The sequence below is a fragment of the Aulostomus chinensis genome, chromosome 2 (assembly GCF_037954235.1).
Source record: "Aulostomus chinensis isolate RoL2024-O1b breed Wild chromosome 2, RoL_Achi_v1.0, whole genome shotgun sequence".
Classification (NCBI taxonomy): Eukaryota; Metazoa; Chordata; class Actinopteri; order Syngnathiformes; family Aulostomidae; genus Aulostomus; species Aulostomus chinensis.
Genome location: NC_141321.1, coordinates 5,138,029 through 5,161,028, shown reverse-complemented (window position 1 = coordinate 5,161,028; position 23,000 = coordinate 5,138,029). Strand labels below are relative to the sequence as shown.

Below are 23,000 nucleotides of genomic sequence, written 5' to 3'. Positions count from 1 at the left end.
AACCGCTCTAAAAAAATAAAGGGACGACTTCAGTCACACACTACAGATCTCAGTGAATGAAATATTCCAGTTGAATCGGACTGAGGTCTGGGGAGCAGGGTGGGCGGGTCGATAGCTGACACGCTCCAGCCACATGATGCTGAGTGCACCAGAAGCAACCCTGGGCCCACAGCACCAGCAGATGATCTGGCATGTTCTCATCTGTGAGGAGAACATGGTGCCAGTGGCAAATCTCCCAATCCTGGTGTTCCCTGGAAAATGCCACGTGTGCTGCATGGTCCCGGGCTGTGAGCACAAACCCCACTTGTAGACGTCAGGTCCTCATGCCACCACTCACGGAGTCTGTTTCTGAGAGTTTGGGCAGAAACATTCACACCAGAGGCCTGCTGGAGGTCATCTTGCAGGACTCTGGCGGTGCTCCTCCTTGCACGAAGGAGCAGATAGCGGTCCTGCTGCTGGGGTGCCGCCCTCCTACGGCCCCCTACTCCTCCCCCTGCTGGGGTACTATTCTCTCTCCTGGAACCTCCTCCTGGGTCTTGACACTGTGCAGGGAGACACAGGGAGCCTTCTGGCCCCGGCGTATGGATGTGGCTCCTGGAGGAGCTGCACTACGTGATCAAGGTCTGTGGGCATCAGATCCTCCTCCTGCTCCCACAGCAGGACTGGAGAATGTAAACTAGCCAAGAATCAGCCAGAGAGGACGAGGAGGGAACAGGTCTGTGGCCCCACCTGCTGAACCTTCCTGTACAAGGCTGGCCTGGCTGACTGTCCCTCCTTCCTACCTGCTGTCTGTGACGTTGACACAACAGCAGGAGAAGATGGTTTGGATTCATTCATGCTTCCTAACTGGACAGGATGAAATTCTGGGGTGAGACTAACTGGGAGGGACCCTGATGACTATGAGTCCCTTATCTTTTAAGCAGTGTATTTCATGTGATTTTATGTAAACTTCTTGTTGAGTTTCTGTGTTGCTGGGATCCTTGTCATTGGATTTGCACAGGCTGATGTCAAGATTGAGATGTGATTAATCATGCAGTTGTTTTTTTGTAACACCATAGGTGTTGTTAACAGAAACAAAGGCATGACAGCCCTGAACGACACTGATCTTCATAATACGACAAAATCTTCAAATGGTTCAATTGGATGGCGGCAGGCAGGCAGGAGAAATTTGAGGCAATCAATCATTTATCGTTTTCACCAGTTTGATAACTGTCGTCAGAAAGTCTAGATAAGCATGAATGAAAGCAGGCAGAATGAAAACCTGTTTTTCTCTCTTTTTTCTAACTCTTAAACCTGGTTTATGCTTCTGCGTCACGGCGACGGCGTAGACCCTACGCCGTCATTGTGCATTCAAAGTTCTGCGTCAAGGGAACGCGTTACTCTGCAATTCACCGCCAAGCCGCTAGGGGGGTGTGGCTGTGTCTTTGTACTTGCGGACCTCCTCGATAACCCTTTCTTCGGCTTGGTCCATTTTTGCGTGTAGCTCTCACCACAGAAACTTCAAAAATGGCGGTGTTGTTGTGCTGAACATTAAATGACGTTCTGAGCGGACCAATCACAGTCCTTGACATTCACGTCTCGACGCGACGCGTAGTCAGGTTTTTTTTGAAGGCGCACGTCAGGCTACGGCGTAGGGTCTGCCGGCGTCGACGCGATGCAGAAGCATAAACCAGGCTTTAGCCTTTAGTCTCCTCCCTACATAAGGACTGGCACACATTTGCAGGAACAATGACATCCAGGGAGGTTTTACTTACTTCCAGCGGTCATGACTTCATGCTCCCTGTCCTCCTCTTCATCATCTTGTTCCTGATGGCCCTCTTCCCTCTCGCGGTCTGCTCTCTCTTCCAGCTCTGCCTCTTCATCAATGGTGCGTGTGAATGAGGGTTCCTGAGGGTCCATGTCCAGCGAGTCCTGATTATCTGAAATCTGAGCACATGTATGCAAATGACCTCCATGAGTGCACGTGTCCATTTAATTAAAACCTTGAGCAAAGGCAAAATCACTGAATTAAAAGGTAGTGTCACCCCCCCCCCCCCCCCCCCTACAAGACTTCAGTTTTTGTTTACTCACCCTCCTCTCCCGTGAAGAGGACCGGGTCTGGATGAAGTCCATATTCTTGCAGGCCAGCAGGCGGTTTCGCACCTTATAAACGCTCCGATACACCTCTGCCAGAGACTTAGATGGCTGGTACCTGATGGAAATATAAAACAATACACTCGTGATGTATGAAGTTCATTTTAGGCTGTATCTTACAGTTCTTATCAGGTGTTATAGTACCTTCCCTCTCCACAGGCTTGACCCAGCAGCCCTGTGTGCTTCAGTAAGGCTGCCAACACAAACCTGGACACAGTGTCTAACAGGGACTCATTACTGAGAGAAGCGTTGTCCCAGTCTGCAGAAGAAAGCACACAGTCATCAGCGCACTGTCGCAAAGCTTCCTGGCACAGAGACAGAATATTCATTATATTCCTGGACCAATCTCATACCTTTGCTGATGGCATAGTCCTGCATGTTGATCCAGAGGCTGTTGGCAGGTTCTTTAGAGGAGCCTAAAGCCAAATCCACCAGGACACTCAAGTCAGGACGCACAGTGCAGTCAAAGGGCTTCTGCTCCTCATTCCCTGACAGCGCAGCCTCCAGCAATGAGCTGATGCAGGTGTCTTAAGAACAAAAGCCAACAAACTCATCACCTCAACAAGTCAGAGAAAAAACACCAAATATTAGGGCAGAGGGGGCAACTGAAAGAACCCAAGGAGAGGACTGAACACAGAACAATACATCTGACTGCAATTTAAATTCTGAATAATTGCAACCATTAATAATCAATATTTCATTCTACGGCATAAAATACATCATTTAATACCTTACTCATTAATTTTGAAGCATTTCCTCTGTCTCAAAAACATTTATTGCAGACAAGAGGCTAAGCAGACGATAGATGCTGTCGCAGTCATTAAAAGTCGATACAGTCGAAGTGAGCGACTAGTGGCGGTGCTCTTGCAGTTGGGCGTTCGTAGCGTAGTTCATTCACAGCCTGACGTTAGCTTTGCACTTCTAGTGGTTGCACTTACACTTCAAACATGACGACAATGGTGTTCGGTTAGGGAGATGATCTCCTAAAGCTGACCGAGTGATTAAACAGATTTTTGGCATTTGGTCGAGGGAATGCGCAGCCATGCTAACTTCCATCCTGGCCTCCAAAACACATCATTACCTGCACCTCTTCATTTAGGGGGACCAACAATTTTATATGTATATGTTTTATTTTAATAACCGAACCCAGCCATGACGGTGATGGTTCTGTCCCCAGGTTACCTAGCTGTGGGATGTCCATTTCCAATCCGTTGCTGAAGAGGGGGGTTTTGAGCCAGTAAGCAGTGTCCTGTTCCTCCAGTGAGGTGGGGGCTCCCTGCAGCATTCCCCCAAGACAACGGCCCACCAGCAGGGCGACTGTCCTCTCCAAGTCGACAAGCCACACCCACGACAACGCCGGCTGTGGCAGGGACATACCCGGGGCTGGCTCAGCAAAGTCTGAGGTACCTGGGACGTGAGAAGACACAGCGTGGTGAAAGACTGACGGACTCTATTCCAGCGTTTATGTCTATCATGTCCGTTGCTTGACATTGTGTAACTTCTACAAAAAAATGAGTTTCTGTTACATCCAAGCCCAATGTGCCATACTGGCACACCCGCGGTGACATGTTTGAAATCCTTCCACATCATCTGGTTGGTCTGATGTGTCAAGGAGGAGGATCATAATCCAAAAAGAAAGCAATTGCCTGAGAATGTTTGAGGAGTGCTGGAAAAAGAGCACAAACTGAGGATAGACACCGTCAACCTGCTGCTCCCAGACAGGCTGCTTTTAGTAAAGACACATTTCTTTGGCAAGAAACAAGCTAGCAAATGAATACCTCATCTCAAGATACCAGTTGTTCAACATTTTCCCTCCAACCATATTTGCACAGGAAGGGGGGGTGGTGTTTGGGCTGTTTTTATGATTTATACAAAGCCTTTGAACGTACGGCTTTCCAACAAGGATCTGTTTTGTAGGATAAAGAAGCATTGAAAACGATTCAAAGTTAGCAGTGTTTTTGATTTGTACAGTTTGATCCTGTGCAGACTCCAGACTGTACTCATTATGAGCTGGAATGCCAGTAAACGGGCTCAGATACTGCAGACTCATTCTGCTGATCAGCAGGCAGCTGTCACGTTGGAGCCCAGAGGAAAGTCGATCACTGAGTGCAGAGTGCTGCTGTGAGGTATAATGTATGCAGACTAATCAATTCTGAGAGGAGAGCTTTACAGCTGAATTCTGTCCACATTTATGTAGGATCATATGTATTTCCTGTATAATAACTTAAATCATAACCAATTTTATCTCTACACACATAAAAGAAGAAGCCAAAAACACCCTCATGTCGAGGTCCTGCTGTTCCACCACAACATCCTGCACTGCCATGTGGGGACAAGCACAGAAAATGTACCAAAGTAAACAGACTTCTGGCCTGGTCTGGTTTCTTCTGTTTACAACACACGCCGTTCAAACGTTAACCACAGTTTTCCTCTGCACAGACCGGTGTGGTTGGGTGTCCTGACAGGGACACCTCATATTACTACAGAGTGACAAGAAGAGTCCAAAGAGACACACGAGCCTAGGTGGGTCATGTACGACTGTGGTGGTACAGCGAGTTGGACTGTGTGGTGAATGAGGTGGTTAGAATTGTGAGTCCCTTTTTTAATGCACACCATGAAGAGGCCACTGCAGCTCCTGGTCCTCCAGAGGGGAGGCGGCAGGCAGCAGTCTGTTCAGGCGGTCCAGAGGGGGAAGCAGGTCCAGCAGGTGGCTCAGCAAAGGTCTTGCCACTGACACAGGAAGCAGCAGCAAGGAGTTGATAATCTGGCACAGCATACTACCCGCCGCAGACACGTAGATGACATCTGGAGGTGACAGAGACCCACAGCGATGATAAAAGATGATACATTTCCTCTAAAGTCATAAAATCATACATGCAAAGCGTATATGGAGCAAAAAAAATTGCTATGAATATAATTCTATTAAATAATAAAATTAAAAAGACATGCTACATCCATGTTGTTTCTCTGTAGTCACATTTAGACAGCATATATTTTTTTCCCATTTTTTGACACATGGTGAAAAACATCAATAACACTAAAGTTAAACGGAGAAACGGGTAGCTGAGCCTCCATGATGGCCACTCTTGGATTAACCACTCCTGAAACCATCATGTTTGGATATAACCCCAAAACTTTGAGCAATTTGCCCAATTTTGTTAGCGCATGAATTTGAACACCAAAAAACAGCGCTGAGAAAACAACTTCCTTGGCAGACACACTGAAGTGTTTCATGTTGAAAAGATAAAGGTAAACCAGCAGAGGGAACCTGCAAAAGTGATTCATTCTTCTTCTTCCTCACCTTGTAGTTTCTCACGTATGCTGCCATTCCAGGAACTCTCTTTAATTAAATTGGCTGAGCGGGAGAAGATGTCAGTGGCATGGGGCAGCAGGAGCTGCAGATGCTTGTGCAGCAAAGCTACACTGCTTGAGTTCTGGGGACAGACAAGAATGTTAACATGCACCATTGTGATTGTGAGCCAACAGGATGAACAGGGGTGTTTGAAAGTCTTTCAGCTCTGGTCAGAGTGCCAAACATGATGTAAATAAGCATATTTGGGCGAGTACACAGGCTGCATCGAGGCGCTGGCTCAAGAATCCATCACTGACGTCTGGTACCTGAGTGGGCAGAGCGTATGGCTCTTATGGCTGTGGATCACCTGCAGGCTCTCTGCTGCATGTCATTCCTCAACTCCCCAGCCACATCTCTAGTCTCTTTCTACTCACGTATCCATTCAAGGGATAAAATACCAAAAATATTCTTAAAAAAAAAAAAAGTATGCCTCAATAACACGACAATGCTGCATCCTGAATTTAGACATGGAATTAAAAAAACAGAAGGTTCTGTTGAACATCATTAAGAATCTGCCTTCCCGGCCTGCTTGATGCACAACCTGATGGCACACTGCATGCTACCAAGAATCCAAACCTAGGCGTTATGATGTTACCCCCCCAGGGTGCACAGGAGGGCGTCGGTCACATGACTTTTTGATTGTGATGTCATGCCTGTGTCAGCTCCACGCACAAACTTACCTCGGTGACAGAGTTAATGTGGCAGTATGCTAACAGCTGTTTCTGCAGGGAGCAAAGCAGTTGGTGCAGGTGAGCCGGTTGGCTGCTGTCAGACGAGGACGTGCCCTGCTGCAGCTTATCACTGTTCTTCTCCAGCTCACCGAAAGCTTGATCCTGCACAACACACAAACGCACACATTGTGTAGAGTTCCAAGTGAAGGTTGGTGCCAAATGTGAGGGAATTCAAGCCTTTAGAGAGGTATAACATGCAAAAGATATCTAGGTAACATTTTCAAAGTATCAGGAGACCAGGTTTTTAATGAAGCCACCACTTGGGGCTCTATATTTCGCAGTATGCTTTTGGGCGATATGGATTTTATGGGGCATATGCAGATACCGATCGAGGGATTAGAAACAAATCTGATAACCAATGTATCGGCCAATAGTTTGAAATTTTCCCACCCAAAAAATACATGTATACAAACAATAAATGCTCCTGCAACTGTGGTTCAAATGATTTTGTTTAGACAAAACTTAGGAGCCATAATTTAACCAGAAATGTCTTTACCTAGTTATCATTATCATCATTACAAATGCGTTAACATGGGTGTCCAATCTGAAACGAATGCTCTCATAGGCTTGAATCTGCTGAGTAAATCAGCGAGCAGGTCCACTGGTCTGACCCTGGTGTGTCTTTATGCGCCTGCACCAGCACCAGACATAGGAAGGGTTGTCTGTATGTCCATAAATCCTATTCTCTGTCATGCATCATCCCAGAAACGCTTACAGGGAATTTCTTCACATTTGGGAATGTCCACTGGCACTGAAGCCTGGACTGAAATGGTTTTGGAGGTCGAGGTCATTGTCAGAGGCACATATCATGGAGGAACACAAGCACAAAGCTCAAAATCTGGTTATATTTTCAATGCAAGTATGTTTAGAGTGATTTCGGACATTAAAATAAAAAGAAACGGCTTCACTGTGAAACCAATGGGATACCTGTAAATGACTTGTTACAATAGCGACAACAGGTTCTATAATGAATGACGTGCTACTGTAATTCTAGATGCTGAAAATGCGTTTATAATTTACAGACACAGATTTCAATGTTGCATTTGTTGGTTCTACCATTGAACATATTGGTAAAAAATGTATTTGAAATATGAAGGGATCTGGATTCTCATCATCTTGACGTTTCTGTGTCTGAATTAAGATACGAGAGGAACTATTCAACACAGGCTGGTGAATCAAAAAGGGATGACTCAGATACAAAAAGCTCAAGTCTAATTACCACCTCACAATCACAAACAGTTACAGTCAATGAGCTGCCTTCTCCAGACAGTGAGGCCGAGGAACAACTCACTGCCGTGTCAGGAAGAGAGGCAGCAGGTGGTGATAACAAAAAGATTACATATGAATCGTGCTCAGCCTCCAGAGGAGGAAGAGGGGCGGAGAGATGGAAGAACAACAGGGCTCAGAACGCTGATGAGCTTCCTGAGCAAAGGCTGCCTTTGTCAGTCTTAAACAGATTTAACAATCCCACAAATTAAAGCAAATGCTACGCTCTCCCATAGAGTTGCATTAAACCCAAACTAGCATTTACTTACAGTGTAAAAGCCCAGATTCCTGAGCAGCGTCTTCATGAGGATCTCAGCCAGGTGGGTGTCTGGGTGGCCTGCTGTGGTGCTGTAAGTGGGGTCTGGGGAGGCTGTGAATCCCTGGCTGGAGGGAAGCACCTCGGGGCCATCAGCAGGAGAGCTGTAGCCCAAGAGCGAGGCCACATGGGTGTGATCCTGGAGGCTGGTCAGGATGATGTCGAGCTGCATCCTCTGTGACAGACACACATTTCACTAAAACTGAAAATCCAGCCTCATAACTTGACCTGTTTTCACATACAAGAAAAAGCAGTTGATGGAAAACCTTTTTGGTACCGTTTGTTCAAATTAAGAACAGACGGTTCTTGTTCCCTTCAGAGTTCTAGGAACTTTTTTCTGCAAAATGTCTCTGAGCTCCCTGAAAAGTGCTGTAAAAGTGTAATATATTATGATGATTATCATTAAATCTGTTGGTCCAATGAGAATGGTCGGCCTGGAAGAGCAGAGGCTGCCAACAGCGATGGAAAAAAAAATAGCTTAATTTAAGGAACAGTTCAATATTTTGGAAAATGTGCTCATTTGTCTTCTTGCATAGGATCTGTTGCTCCAGGTAGCTCCATACTGAATGGTAAAGAAGAGAGTGGTTCTGGTTTCCTGAGAGCGGGCTTCACCATGGCGAGGCACTAGATCGAGACAGTCAACAGATTATTATTCAGTCTCTGACCTCTCCCCTTCAACAGCTGCCTCAGTCATGGTAACACAACAAAGTCAGGTTGTCCATAACATTTTAAGTCAAACAAAATGAAGTGAAACATAATTACAAGTGCAAAAACTGAACAATACCCGCATTCCCATGAATCTTGGCGTCAGCCCCGCCCACTTTACACTTTGCTGGCTACAAACTATTTCAAGACTGTCAGCTTGGGACATTAGAAGATAGAGAGGAAATCTACCAGTTGCAGCTCTTTCAAATCAAAATGTATTAAAACCGTCCAACGTCAGCTGCACGACTAAAAAGCCCACAGCTCGGTGGAGTTTTCTGAGTTCACAAACGTGTGTGGTGTGCAGTTCAATATTAAACACAACAGATGTGCGTTTGTCAGTCCTAGAATTACCAATGTTTGTGTCAGTAAAAGCAAGTGTGAGGAGTCTGGCAGAACAGCAACCGTTCAAATTAGGAAAGATTTCTCAGAGGCAGTCACTAGTTTGTATTCACAATGAGCCGTCCATTTTTTATAGGTAAGAGCCGTTTTTCATTTTATTCCGATTTTTATTCCAAAAGAAGAAGAAAAAGAACAACAGCACGCCTCTATTCAAGGCCACATTCACTTCTTGTTTACTTCCAGGTGATAAGACAAGTGTTCTTTGAACAAGGCTGGAGGGAATGGACGGACTACGACAGGAGAAAGTGTGTGGTGGCGAGGCTGTGCTCTACGATGAAGCCATACCCAAGCGCAGCAGAGCCTGTTCAAAGTTTTGACTGCACGATTCAGCATCGTGGTTGTGTCCTTGCTGGTTTCTGAATCTAAAAACTGCTTTACAGTAACGTTAGTGAAGCTTAACTAGCATCTGTCTCAAGCAGGCCTTTCTTCTTTCCATCAAAAAAAATACCACTGTTCAATGACTAACGCCACCGCCATACAAGGACCGAGGACCTATACGTTTACAGACAGCTGTCAGGACATGAGACACTGAACCACTCAAACCCCAAGCTCCCACGTTTTGCTCCTGACAACTTTTATCCCCTCGCTCACTCTCACTTGAGCCAGGCTGACCTGGGTCCTCTCTGACCGAAACCTTGAAATAATGAACATCAATGAAAGCCATATCTAATAGTTAATTAACAACATGGAGGCAATAAAGGTGGAAACGAAGGCTCTCAGAAAAATACAAATAATGAGGAAAACTTTGTCCTGAATGTGCTGTTATTCTTTTTTTCTTTTTGAAACCTTTTTTAAGGGAAGATCGTTTGGCGGTAAATGAACATGGAGACCAGCACAGGGTACCTGTCCTTTGGAGAGACTTTCCCATCTGTCAGGGCCTTGAGGAAGCAAGGAGTGAAGAAGCTCCATCCTCTCTCTCAGTGGAGGCAGCAGCATGGTTGCTCCCACAGAGAGCGTCTCAATCACTGCCTGATGGGAGGGATGAACACGAACACACACACACACACACACACACACACACACACACACACACACAGTCAAGACTTGACCTGATGTGATACTGGACGACAGACTGAAGACTTGATGACAAAGCTCACTCAGGTAAATGTGCCATTTGTGATTCTAAACTAATTAAATGATTTGGCATTTGTGGAACTTATAATCTTGAGGTCCTCGACTTTAATCAAACTAAAAGCAGTGTTTTTCATAGTAATGTTAAATATAAAGCCCAAGCCACACAAACATCCACTGGGATTTGAGGATCAATGAAAAGATGAGGAGGTCAAAGGTCAAGGTCACTGTCGCTTCATCTACGGATGATACCTTGAGGGACATTCTTTTAATGAAGTAGAAACATCCACTGGCACTCCAAGATGAACTGACAGATTTTCATGGTCAAAGGTGAAGGTCACTTGAACACAACAAGGAGGCGCACAAACACAGTGTTTTAATATCGCTGGTCCTGTCTTACCTCCTGAATCTCATCTGGCACAGATGAATCCATCAGTCTGAACAGCAGATTTCTCAGAGGCCTGGCCTGCCGACCCAAGATACTGGTAGCCACGCCCCCCGCCAAAGCCAGAGCCAGATGATTGGACAAAAGCCGAAGGCACAGTTTAAGGAAGTTATGATGCTCCCTGCAAATACATTAATGTTCATTACTCATAGTTTGTGGAAAAGTCATTCAAGCTCAGCATGCGTGTAGGCATATCTACCAAATGATTCAGCTACGAAAAGCACATGCTATACCAGAGGGCAAGAGTACAACCAGAAACACATAGGTGTGTGTGTGTGTGTGTGTGTGTGTGTGTGTGTGTGTGTGTGTGAGTGTGTGTGTGTGTGTGTGAGTGAGAGTGGTGGAGCTTGCACCGCACCTGGATGAGGGGAAGGGGAGAGGAGGAACCTCACTGTTGATACCATCACAGTAGCGCTCAAGAAAGGAGCGCAAGTGGGAGAAGGTGCTTTCCTCCAGGTCGACACAGTAGGGTCTGTGCCAAGCCACCACTTGCCTAGAGGGCCAAAGTAAGTAAATAATTACAAGCGCTCTGTTACCTCACAGGTGCTCGCATGGTAGAGCGAAGCGGTGAGATATAAATGGTGTTACGTCGTCTAGATTCATGAGAAGAAACGCAGGACTGCCATAACTGACTAAACAGACGGTTTCATTCAAGCTCAGAAAAGGCTGCCTTCCAGCAGCCGTACAGTGAGGCTTCTAGCTCAGTAATAATGAAATGATCAGCATGTATATACCCTAAACATAAAACAATCACATCTAAGCATAAAAAGTAGATATGGTGAGGTTATACATTATATAAGGTTTAATAATAATACAATCTCATGAAGAAGTATTTGTTTAAGACAGAACGCGCCAATCGTCTCGGCACTTCAACATTACCTCAGCAGTTCGACAGGTTGGGCATTTTTCATAGTTCAAAACCAAATTATATTCTAAATGTCATATTCTTCCCTCAACATTCTGACTGTATTTTCAATTTGCCATTAATACAGGAACAATTTCGTGGGACCGCTGACATTCACTGCAGGACGGTTAACATCGATTTTTGGGACAGTGGTTTCTAAAAAAGTCAGTGTGATTCCTGTCCTAACAGTTACTATGTAGCACAGAGGCACAAAACTGGCAGCACAGTTCCCTCTCACTACCTCTGGAGAACGGTTATGCAATCACTTCAAAGCACAAAAGTCCAGGAGTGTTGGGACATCAGTACTTGGTTTCTCCCAGTCAATCAATCAAGCTCCCCTGATGTGAATGTCTCCTAGAAGAGTTATTTCCTAAGTTCCCTCCAGTGTGGGTGCAGGTGGTGTGCTGGTCGCTGACCTGTCTCTGGGGAGGGCTGTCCACGCCAGGCTGTGGGAGGTGCCAGCTGAGATCTGCTGAATAGCCACCCCATCCAGGCCAATAACCTTTTTGGGCTTGGTGATAGGTCCTGTGGAATTGCCCTGACCACACTGACCCATGGAGTTGTTCCCCCAAGCGTACACTTCATTGTCTAGGTGGCAGTTGAACAGACAAGAGTAAACGATACATTTAACGTGGTTGGGAAGAGGTTGCATACAGTGCACTGTGTCCTATGAAGTACTTTCAAATGATCTCAGCGTCAGTATTTTAGTATTACGTACAATCTTTATGCATTTGCTACTGCTGCTGTATCTTCCTACCTGCTCCTGTCCTGTTGTGTCATGAGCAGAGCAGTCACTACAAACAGTGGCCAACATACAACAGTGAGCACTGATCCCTGACAGCATGCAAATGTGTGTCACAGTCAATGCAGCATCAGGTGTTACTTCCCTTGTGAGGGGGAGAAAGTCAGAAATAGAGCAGATAAGTACCATGTGACAGGGCCAGGCAGTGACTGTCCCCGATAGAGATGTCCACCACCCTGGTGGTCGCCAGTTCATCGATTAGTTTCGGTCTGAGCGCTGTGGCCTCCGAAGAACCGCATCCCAGGCAAGCACCGCAGCCCCACGCATACACCTGGCAAAAAGGTGACGTGGAGGAACACGAGCAGAAGGTTTTTGATATTCACAGTCATTCTGTATCTGTCCTCTACCCATCTTGACAAGACACAAGCATGTGTTTGAGACAAAGCCATTCAAGATCAGTTACTGTATGTGACTCAACAAACCCTGACCATCAACTCTCAATGACCCCCTTTACACCTGGCACTGAAATGCAGATTCTTTTTTTGGATCAGATTGCAATCAGATAGCACTTGAACATGTGAAAGTACAACGCTAAATGCACCCAAAGGCAAAGAAGATGGACTGTGATCCAATCAGCCAAACCACATTTGGAGGACACTGGCACGTGTTTTGACCACATTCAATTGAGGTGTAAATGCAAAATCTGTCCAATCCACATCCAACTATTCTGTGGGCTGAAATAAGTCACGCGTGTGGCAGAAAACAGGAGGGGGAGGGGTTCCTTCGCACTGGGAGCAATGATAGCCCTTTTTAGACACAATGTGCCAAATCTGCGGCCCGGTAGAGGCGGGAATTTGCCGTCTTGTCTGTGTGAAATGGAGGTGTAATATTCCTCTTTCCAAAAAAGCCACCACGTGTGTGGGCGTAACATGTGACATGACGTGCAGCATGTAGTTGCGAGTTAACTGTGACGTACAACACATACATCGAAAGAACATTCAGCCCCGTGACAGTCTGGCAAACCTCCAAGTGTCCCAGTCCAGCCTCCCTCTGCCGCTGCTGCTGCTGTGGTCACAGACCTGCTGGTAGTTTTTTTCTAAGTTTTCAACTTGCTGGTGACGTTCCATCATCTGGCGATAGCCACGTCAACCAAGCTCCTCCGTGACCTGTTCATCCAACAAGCCCTCCTTCACAGTCCCGTGAGGTAGTGATCCACGCTCCTCTCAGCAGTGATGTCAGCGGCTCCCTGACGTCAGCGGCTCCCCGGGTGCTCATCTTGCTGAAGTGACGATGTGTCAGAAGAATATTGAGCCCGTGACAGTCTGAGTTTCAAAACAGCAGTTCACCGCTCCGGCTGCAAGCGGCGTCTGTGTTGACATTCTGAGGCGGGAGAACCAGCAAGTTTGCAGACGACACAGCCATCGTGGGGGTGATCACCAATGGCAATGAGGCAGCCTACAGAGAGGAGGTCCAGGCCCTCACATCCTGGTGTCGGAACAATGACCTGCTCCTCAACACCAGCAAGACAAAGGAGCTCGTCATCGACTTCAGTAAACGCAGGGACCCATCACACGCCAATCTGATGATCGATGGAGAAGCGGTAGAAATGGTGGAGAGTTTCAGATACCTTGGTGTTCATCTCTCCAAGGACCTGATGTGGGGAGTGAACACCAGGGAGCTGGTGAAGAAGGCCCAGCAGAGACTCTTCTTTCTTCGGACCCTCAGGAGAACCGGCCTACCACAGAAACGCCTCCCAAACTTCTATCAGTGCACCATAGAGAGAGTCCTGAGCCATGGATGCACTGTGGTTCTTCCAGCAGCACCTCAGAGGGGAGGAAAGACCTGCAGCAGATCATCAAGGCTGCCCAAAAAAATCATCGGCACCCTCTCACATCCCTGCATCAGATCGACTCCGTCCAGCTGGAAAAATCAGATCTGACTGGACACACCCAGGACAAGGTCTTTTTGGCCCCCTTCCCTCTGGCAGGCTCAGGGTCATGAAGGCACGGACAGAAAGACTGAGAAACAGCTTCTTCCCCAGGGCTGTGGAAGCTCTGAGGACAGCCTGGACTGGACTGTTGCTGCTCCTTCAGTCCTGCTCTTTACTTGTGATGGACCTTCAGTTCACAAGCCTGCATCACCACTGGACTCACTGCACTCTCCTCGATTCTTTTCTATCCTGTTCTTAATCATCTCTTTATGCTGCTGTGTGACGGTCTGTGTCCAACTACATTTCATTGTACAGAAATGTTCAATGATAATAAAGAAAACTTAAACCTTAATGTTTGCGAGTTTGCGTCATCACGACACCTCCGCCCACCTCACGCCGAGCCGGCACATTGACGGCTTGGATTCACATAGCAGTGGAGGCAGCAACAAGTGAACCCTCAGAGGAGGAATATTGCCGGCCTAAAAATGACACCCAATTCGCCGCGCTCTGTCTGAAACCTTGGACCGCGGAACAAAAAAGACGGGCGAATTAGCGGCTCGGTGGCCGGAGTGAAAGCGCCTGATGAAACAACAGCTTTGAATGACAGAATGTGCTCCTTTCCTGTGTTACAGAATTGTAGCCAGTGTCCTGCTGGAAAACGAATGTGGTGGCTCTGCAGTGACTGTAAGGTCTGACAAACCTCCCAAATGCTGCTACAGACGCCAAGTGGGCTCACAACAACCAAGAGGGACAAATTGCTGAAGCTTTAAACGCTGTGGGCGGCCCGGCGGAGCAGTGGTCCTCCCTGTGGCCCCCAGCAAGAAGGCTGTGGGTGGAGCCCCGGCTGCAGCACGGGGTCTTTCTGGGTGAGTCTCCATGTTCTCCCTGTTCCTGCGTGGGTTCTCTCCGGTACTCCAGAAAATGGATGGATGGATGGATGGATGGGTGGATGGATGGAAAAGGTGCTGCGTCACATCACACATCAGCTTTTGTTGGTATGCAGGTTGCTGAAGAAGGCATCTTCTTCGACTTGGGAGCGCGAGCACAAAGTCCATACAACAGCAGCAGCAACTTTCCAGATAGCATGAAGTTACTGTTTTTTTAGCAGCATGTAAATGTGACGGTGGTGTCGCCTGCCGCCAGAAATGCTCTGAGTAAATCAAGCAGCAGAAGAAGAAGAAGACAGCAATGCATGAACAACCCATAATCCCTTCTAGCGAGACATGAGTCATCAGACTGCGATCAGTGTGGTCACTGGAGACTCATGTCAATACCAGTTGTGAATGTTTGTGGTGAAGTAAAACCTGACCTCAATCTGATGCATTTTAATGCCACATGTACGGGGGGCCCAGGTCTCACCAGCTGTCAGTAGGAATATTTCAACAGCTGCATGACGTTCCCTCTTCCAGACAAACAATTTCCACTTTTTCAACAAAAAAGGTTCTCTACCTGTCCAGTGGAGGTTAAGGCAAGAGACGACTGGCTTCCTGCACACACTTTTCTGATGAACATCCCTTGAAGGGCCTCCACTACTTTAGGCTTGTAGACCCGGTTAGTGTCACCATGACCAAGTTTGCCTGCAGGAACATACAAACGTTTTTCCTTAGACAGTCCCAGAAGGAGAATTGAAATCAGAAAATGAGAGATAGAAAAACATGTAAAACTATTTTGTATTCAAATATACAAATAGACAAAAACTAACTCTAATCAACTACAGTAAAACACACATCTTAAAAGGATTATCCAAACAAAAAGTAAAACTAAGCAACACATTCAAAGTGCCCTAAGTGAAATTTACTTAAAGTATCAATTATTTAAGTATGAAAAATTGCCTAATTTTAATTCTAATTCATCATATATACTGAATCCCTCCATGTGGAGCTTATTTGAATACGCTACTGTTGAAGAGTCTAATCTATGGATAAGAATGCACATATACCCTATATAACTAACTGATCATATAGTTTATGTTGATAGTAAATTAACCATCTGGACAAACACATGTTGACGAACACATCTTCAAAATGCTAGCTTGTTCAGAAGTCTACACACCATTGTCCCCTCCTCCAAAGGACCACACGGTGCGTCCGTCCTTTGACAGTGCAATGGTGTGAGAGCTCCCACACGACACCTCACCCACATTGCTGATGTCTTTTACCAGGGTAGGAATGTTTCGGCTGTTGCTGTCACCGTGACCTGCATAATCAAACAAACAAACGGGGTCAGAGTGTTTCCACATGGGCACAAGTCAACACAACAACACAGGGTTTCCTTGTCTGACCGGGGGGTCATGTGTTCAGTTTTAATCAAACTCTTCTTTAAGCCATGCATTTGGTGACAACTAAATGACAGCTGCCGACAGTTTCTATGGCAACCTGTGTTACCTTCCCACACATTAACCTGTGTTTGCATTACATGTAACTTTAAAAAGTGGTGCATGGTTCAGTGACTGAACTCGTGACAGTCAAGTCTCTCAATGCTGAGCAGATTTCTGGTATCGAGTGTGATCCGATCCTTGTATTCACACAGCAGCAACAGATAAGATGTTGATTTACTGTCTGACACACCGACAGCCGTGGAGCCACTGGACCCGGACACACAGTTGTCACGAGCTCCTGAATCCAAAGATCCAAGGTCCTGCCTCAAAAGTACCAGTTTCAAGTATTATGTGAATTAAAGTTTCACTGGATTTACCACTGATGTGACCCACTAGTCAACGACAGCTCGCTCTGAGCTGCTAGAAACACTCCCGCAGAAAGACCTGCAAACAGCAGTTTTACAGAGCGGAGCCTCTAGATAGTGATTGCAAAGAAATATACCCTATCATACCCAGTTTAATTTTGCTCTGTTAACACAGCACTCATGGGATAAATACGAATAAGTGACTAATATGGACCACTATTGGAACAAGTGAAAGTGACAGCCAATGCAGCTGAAAATGAGAAGCAGGGAGCACATGAGCCCACAATCTCACCAAAAAATAACACTCAAAAACAGAAGTGAAACTCTGCGCTGTGGGCTGATGTAGAGGGAACACAGCCCTGCACCGTGAAAGGGATCAGACTCTGATTGGCTTCACTTCAGCTGATTACAATCTTTCCATGATACCTCGATCAGCCCTGATAGCAGCATGTAGAAGTTGTAACCACGAAGGGCCCTACTCAAGCACGTCGCGAGCTGGAGCTCGATCAAGCATCATGCTAGTTTCAAAACAGCACAAAAACATTTGAAGACCAAGCACCCTGGCTGTTTCACGAGCTAATGATCCTGCTGCACCTGCAGCGACAGGTGCTCAAGCATGTTGATGAGGCTGGTCTGGTGCAAGCACGGTGCCTTGAGGTTGAGGAACACCAGAAAACGTCTGCACCACAGATCAAGAGGCTGGTCTTTGGTCAACAGGTTCTGAGGGACGTGATATTGAACACATCAATCAGACCAGCAGATACGCTGCAGTGCAATGAGGTTCATTGATCCCTGAGAACATGGACACAATTTGCACGGTAAAACTGAGAACTTAAGCAGACGTGTTCAAGTTCTCAAAATTGGCGAGTGCCATGATGCTTCGAGAAAAAAAAAACAACAACCTACACACCCACACACTTCCTCTGCACAGTCACAATCTATCACCAAAACCACAACACTCTTCAGAGGAAACAGATCAGCATATCATGTTCTTGAAAAAACGTGTTTATTGTTTTACTGGTTATAAGAATCTCATTTTGTTACAAATGAGCTTTTTAGCAAAATTTCCCCACAGTTTGGTTCCTGATTTAGTGAATCTAGAAGGATTTCTACACGCAATGAACAACAGAAAAACAGCATGAACATGGAGTGCTTCATCCTACTCCAGGCACAGGAAATGCGCTGGTTATTTACAACCACTCAGCTCACCACTCCGAGGATGAATCAAGATTGTTCGGCACGTGTCGGTGCTATTTTGGTTTTGATGGAAAGTAAAGAAGGTGCTCAGAGGCACTGGTTGCTGCTGCTCAGCCCCCAACAGAAGAAAAGCAGGCTTTAACGAGGCAGAAGGACAAACAAGGACTTTTTCTCGCCTGTGAAGCCGCTCCAGTGGAATCTTACAAAAAAACTAGACCGCAGTCAGAGTGCAGACAGTACCTCCGCCAAGGCCAGGCACTGTTGGTCCCTGCTATTTTTGTGCCCTACCAAAAACTGCGTCTCCTGGTTGATTTGGTGCAGATGAACATAGAACGTCATCCTGACAAAGACCAAGCTAAAATGCTGATGTCCTTACTTCCCCTGTGAAGTAAACACATGAAAAGATTTCTTGAATCTTTTGCTCCCTTTCTGACTGCAACCCTGTTGCTTCCTCTGAGGAAATTGCCCACTTCACCATGGTAACACCGTTCAATGAAAACTCTCCACATGCCCATCACCAAGTTCTTAGCGCATTTCTTCCACTACAAGGAAGAACACTGATATTTTGTGGCCACCTGGTGGCGCTATGACTGATCTGCCCCACAGTCTGTGCCTCTCCATCAAGGTTGGTGACAATGAACCTCATAGTTTTTGGGAAATCCTACTGACAAACAACCTTCCAAACGTGACTTTGTCTTCAAGGTCCCATCAGACGTAGAAAGGATCCCAGTTGCCACCTTTCACTCACAACTTACCCAATCTACCGAAGTCTCCTTCGCCCCATGTGTACAGCTCTCCATCCTCACTGACTGCAGCGCTGTGTCTGTAGCCAGCAGACACACATACCACCACCTAACACACACCAAGAGCCATCAATTAGCATACCTGAAGGAAAGCCAGGAAACACACAGGCTAGGAGAATTTATCTTGTCTGTTTAGATGATGAAAGTGACAATAGAAAGGGGCTAAGAGGAAATGTACTGTAAAACTTGTATTCTTACAATCCACCAGTTTCAGAATCAGTCAAAGCAAGAATATCTCCTCTACTGAATTCAACAGAAAAAGGTTGAAACCTTACCTTTCCTTGCAGTGGCCCCTGGATAAGTTTAGGGTACTTCTGTGTGGAGCTGTTCCCATGACCCAGTTTGCCATAATCACCGTCACCCCAGCTGAAGACTTCACCCTCGGTAGTGAAGGCCAGCGTGTGGCCATCTGAGCCCTTGGACGATGACACCTTCTTGATGGCACGGTGGGGCTCAAAGGTCAGCTTCTTGAGTGTGGACTGGTTGTTGGAGTCCCCAAGGCCCAGGCGACCATAGCTGCCTTTCCCGCAGGCTCGCACGGAGCCATCAGAAGAGATCACGAAAGTGCAGTACTGACCTGCCTCAATCTGTGGGATTGGAGGGAGCAGCTGACAGACCACAGGTATCCTCACACTCACTCATCCCACTGAAAACACCATCATGAGACGCTGCATCCTTGTCATGAAACAGCTTAACATATGACCCATCGGTCCACCTACTGAATGAACGCCAGCCAAATATTTGAGAGTGCAAAAGTGGCGTTATTTGTTTGATTTAAAGGATTTCTGTGATATTCCCTTTATTCTTCAAAACATGTAACATGAATCTGTCAACAGAGGACAAAATAAAAGTCAGGATGTGGTCGCTTCCTCCACATCAGATGGAGGAAGTCTCCTTCTGCTGCTGAACGCAATACAAATACAGTGTGTCTCTCAACTTAGACCTGCAGTGTGAGAGACAGCGTCATTTGAACGCATTATTTTACCATGTCTGTGCTACAGTCCACTTTTATGCTGATGAGAATAAATTAATACCTAAAGAAAAAAAAAGTTCACACCGAACGTCAACAACCTGTTTGTAGAAACACAAGCGAGACGGATTTTGACGATAATTTCTCTACTTTCTGGGATGAGAGCAACAGTTCTTACTGTCTGTGCATCAGCAAAGCTGGGGGCCAACTTGGGCTGCAGGATCTTCTCCTGTGTCCCCTCCACCAGCTGATGGCTGCTGTTACTTCCCCACACGTAAACCTCACAAGTTTCAGACACCACCGGTGCCTCGCCAGTCTGTATGCTGTCTGGACTGACGCAGGTGCGGGAGTAGTCGGACGCCATTCGACATACCTTTGTAAGAGAAGGGACACCATTAAAGGAAGGTATTCACTTTCTAGGTGACTTGAGCAATTCTGAGTTTGTTTTTTTTTCAACACAGGAGGAACTTGTAGCAGGACTATTTAGTGTCATGATCTACAGATGGATTCAGGCTATGATTAATCCTGTAATTCATGGTCCTGTTTACATTATAAATACACAAACACTTGTTAAATGTCTTACTTCCTCAAAAAGACAGAGTGCTGCTTCATACAAAGAGCAGAGCCCATCAGAGTTCCGTGTGGGTTCTCTCCACTGACTGCGGTCTGCTGAAGAACCCTGAAACAACCAGACACTCAAATCAGTCTTTGGACCTGATAAGGCTTCGACCCCAATAATGCAACATTATATTTCCCCTGTCGCATCAAACGTAATCAAGATCTGATGCAGCACACTGAACTCCATCCACGAGACAGAATGTTTTGGTGCAGATTACGGTCACATACATTTTTAGAATGTGGTTAAAAAAATAAGAAAGCTTTCAATGACATCTGGACGCAGACAAGACAGAAAACATACTTCGTTTTCATTTTAAGCCTCAATATATTTCCGCAAATGTTGGTAAGAATTTACTGGAGCAACAATGCCAATACATCTGATGCTGAACTGAACTCTGGACAGTCAAAACTTCATATTCTAGAGCGAGCTGACAAGGCGTCAGCTCCTGTGACCGTGATGTCATCACCTGATGGAACATAAGCTGCCATCTGCTTTCATTTACGAAACCACAAAACATTTCATTCATTAATGTCATTCATGTTTTCTTACCAGAGAGCGTCTCATCTGCATGAGGATGTTCATGAAACAATCGTAGCCGATGAGGCCCTCTTGGCTCTGCAGCACCTTACTCTGCTCCATCGTGCTGACCACAGCTGATGCAGCCAGCGCCATCTCAATCCACTCCAGCAAGTAGCGCAGGGAGCCTCGCTGGGATGCCAACCCTAGCAGCAACTCTGAGGCAAGCCTTCGCCCTAAGATGTCTGCCCCAGAGTTGGGCATGGTTACGCCCTTCAGGAAAGTGGTAACCTGGGCCAGACAGTCCAGGCCCATCGGTGGGATCTTGCTCTCATTGGCCAGAGAGAGGGGTGGCAGGGAACTTACTACATCAATGGCTGTGTGAATGACATCATTACACAAGTTTATGCTGTGACCACTTCCTCCTCCAGGGCTGGGTGGAGGAGGCATCATCCAGCTCTGCCGCAGCAGAGCAAAAAGAAGGCTGAGTCCTGTGCGAACTCCCATCTCAATGAGCGCATCAGTGCTGGAGCGCGGCCGCTCGCTGACAGAGTGCAGATCAGCTGAGCCCAAGGTGTTCTCTGGAGAGTGGTGCTGCTGCTTGACTTTTCCTTTGTCGTGGTACTTGTTGGAAAGTGCGTAGAAGATGCGCTGAAGCACCAGCACACGTTTACGCAGGGCAGCAGCAAAGGGAGAGTCAGAGCAGACCATTTTGGCCAAGGCCAACTGGCTGCCAAGTAGAGCATCCAAGTAGTGCTCCTGCTCATCGCTGGAGAGGGACTCGCGCTCAAAGTCTGGCAGCTGGGGGCCCTTGAGACACAGCACCTGCTGGGGTAGCAGCACAACCTCTTTGTTGGCCAGCAGCTTGGAGTATAGCACTGAAACCCCCTCTCGCGTGGCTATGGACTCGCTGTCCTCTGTAATCCATGAGCTATTCAGGTGCTCCAGCCATTTCAGTTTCACCGGGGGGATCATTAAAGCCATGGCATGTCACTCCGGAGCCATCAGTCCTAGCAAAAATTAGACATCATAAGACATGTTAAAGTCAACCTGTGAGGAGCAACCAACTCTCATGCCCCTGTGATTTTGAGGGATTAAAATGACAACAACCTTCAGTAGATACCAGTGTTTAACCTCCACCTCAACGAGTTTAATACAATCGATTCTTGATCAGTGTCCACCTGCAGAGAACTGAACGTAGCTGTTCTGGAGCATAGCGGGACACATCTACTGCAGTCTACTGTGACCTGGAAACCAACCAACCATCCACCCAGCCATCCCTCCCTCCCTGTCCTCCCTCTTCTCCTGTTGAGGGTGGTGGGGGTGGAGCCTATCCCAGCAGCCTTCCCCCTGGACAGGTCACCAGTCCATGGCAGGGCCAACACATAGAGACAGACAACCATTGGCTCTCCCAGCCACGCCTACGGTCAATTTAGAGTCTGGATTAACCTGGTCCCTCTTGATGTCTTTGGACTGTGGAGGAAGCTGGAGTACCAGAGAGAACCCAGCAGGAACAGGGAGAACATGGAGACTCACCCAGAAAGACCCCGTGCTGCAGCCGGGGCTCCACCCACAACCTTCTTCACCTGCAACACCTCCACCGGGCCACACGACATGGACACCAACAAATTCAAAACCAATGTTTTCAGCTGAGTCTGAACATCAACTGTCAGAATCACATGATGAGGGATGAAGAATGAGAATTCTCCATATCTTTGGAGTTTGACCCACAAAATGAGGTAATCCTCTGACCAAATGTTACCCCTGATAAATTATTCATCAACAAATTTATAAGTGACATAACGTGTGATTTATCATGATACATTTAATTGGGTCCTCCTTGAAAATACCTGGTCGCAGTACATTTTCTATATTTTATTCACTCACTTGAAAATTTTACCAGACACAACTGCAGTAGATAAAACAGTAACAAACAATAAACATGGCCTAGATGAGGATTCCAATGTTCACTCTCAATGATTCCATTTGAGAGGTGTTCATCGGTGATACTGATAGACAGATTTGAATCAATCTATACACATATATATACACACCTATATATAGGTGTGTATATATATGTGTGTGTGTGTATATGTATATATACACACACACACACATATATGTATATATACACACACACACACGTATATGTATATATACACACACACACACACATATATGTATATATACATATATATATATATATACACACATATATT

The 23,000-nt window shown here is 46.4% G+C and overlaps 1 protein-coding gene across 5 annotated transcripts in view; it reads right to left on the bottom strand.

Moving 5' to 3' along the window:
* The window catches only part of herc1 (HECT and RLD domain containing E3 ubiquitin protein ligase family member 1), a 67,912-nt gene that overhangs the window by 42,774 nt on the left and 2,138 nt on the right, over positions 1 to 23,000 (bottom strand). For all 5 annotated transcript variants that reach the window (XM_086223693.1, XM_086223701.1, XM_086223722.1 and 2 more), the window contains exons 2-22: positions 20,815 to 21,791; positions 20,230 to 20,325; positions 19,825 to 20,019; positions 18,952 to 19,263; positions 18,629 to 18,725; positions 16,047 to 16,190; positions 15,444 to 15,571; positions 12,251 to 12,395; positions 11,739 to 11,910; positions 10,777 to 10,911; positions 10,374 to 10,539; positions 9,746 to 9,871; positions 7,752 to 7,973; positions 6,166 to 6,318; positions 5,435 to 5,567; positions 4,747 to 4,938; positions 3,316 to 3,540; positions 2,487 to 2,660; positions 2,278 to 2,392; positions 2,071 to 2,191; positions 1,755 to 1,926 (exon numbers count right to left, since the gene is read on the bottom strand). In XM_086223693.1, the coding sequence (XP_086079819.1) occupies positions 1,755 to 1,926; positions 2,071 to 2,191; positions 2,278 to 2,392; positions 2,487 to 2,660; positions 3,316 to 3,540; positions 4,747 to 4,938; positions 5,435 to 5,567; positions 6,166 to 6,318; positions 7,752 to 7,973; positions 9,746 to 9,871; positions 10,374 to 10,539; positions 10,777 to 10,911; positions 11,739 to 11,910; positions 12,251 to 12,395; positions 15,444 to 15,571; positions 16,047 to 16,190; positions 18,629 to 18,725; positions 18,952 to 19,263; positions 19,825 to 20,019; positions 20,230 to 20,325; positions 20,815 to 21,765 (4,174 nt within the window). In that variant the 5' untranslated portion in view covers positions 21,766 to 21,791. The remainder of the gene's footprint in view (positions 1 to 1,754; positions 1,927 to 2,070; positions 2,192 to 2,277; positions 2,393 to 2,486; positions 2,661 to 3,315; positions 3,541 to 4,746; positions 4,939 to 5,434; positions 5,568 to 6,165; positions 6,319 to 7,751; positions 7,974 to 9,745; positions 9,872 to 10,373; positions 10,540 to 10,776; positions 10,912 to 11,738; positions 11,911 to 12,250; positions 12,396 to 15,443; positions 15,572 to 16,046; positions 16,191 to 18,628; positions 18,726 to 18,951; positions 19,264 to 19,824; positions 20,020 to 20,229; positions 20,326 to 20,814; positions 21,792 to 23,000) is intronic.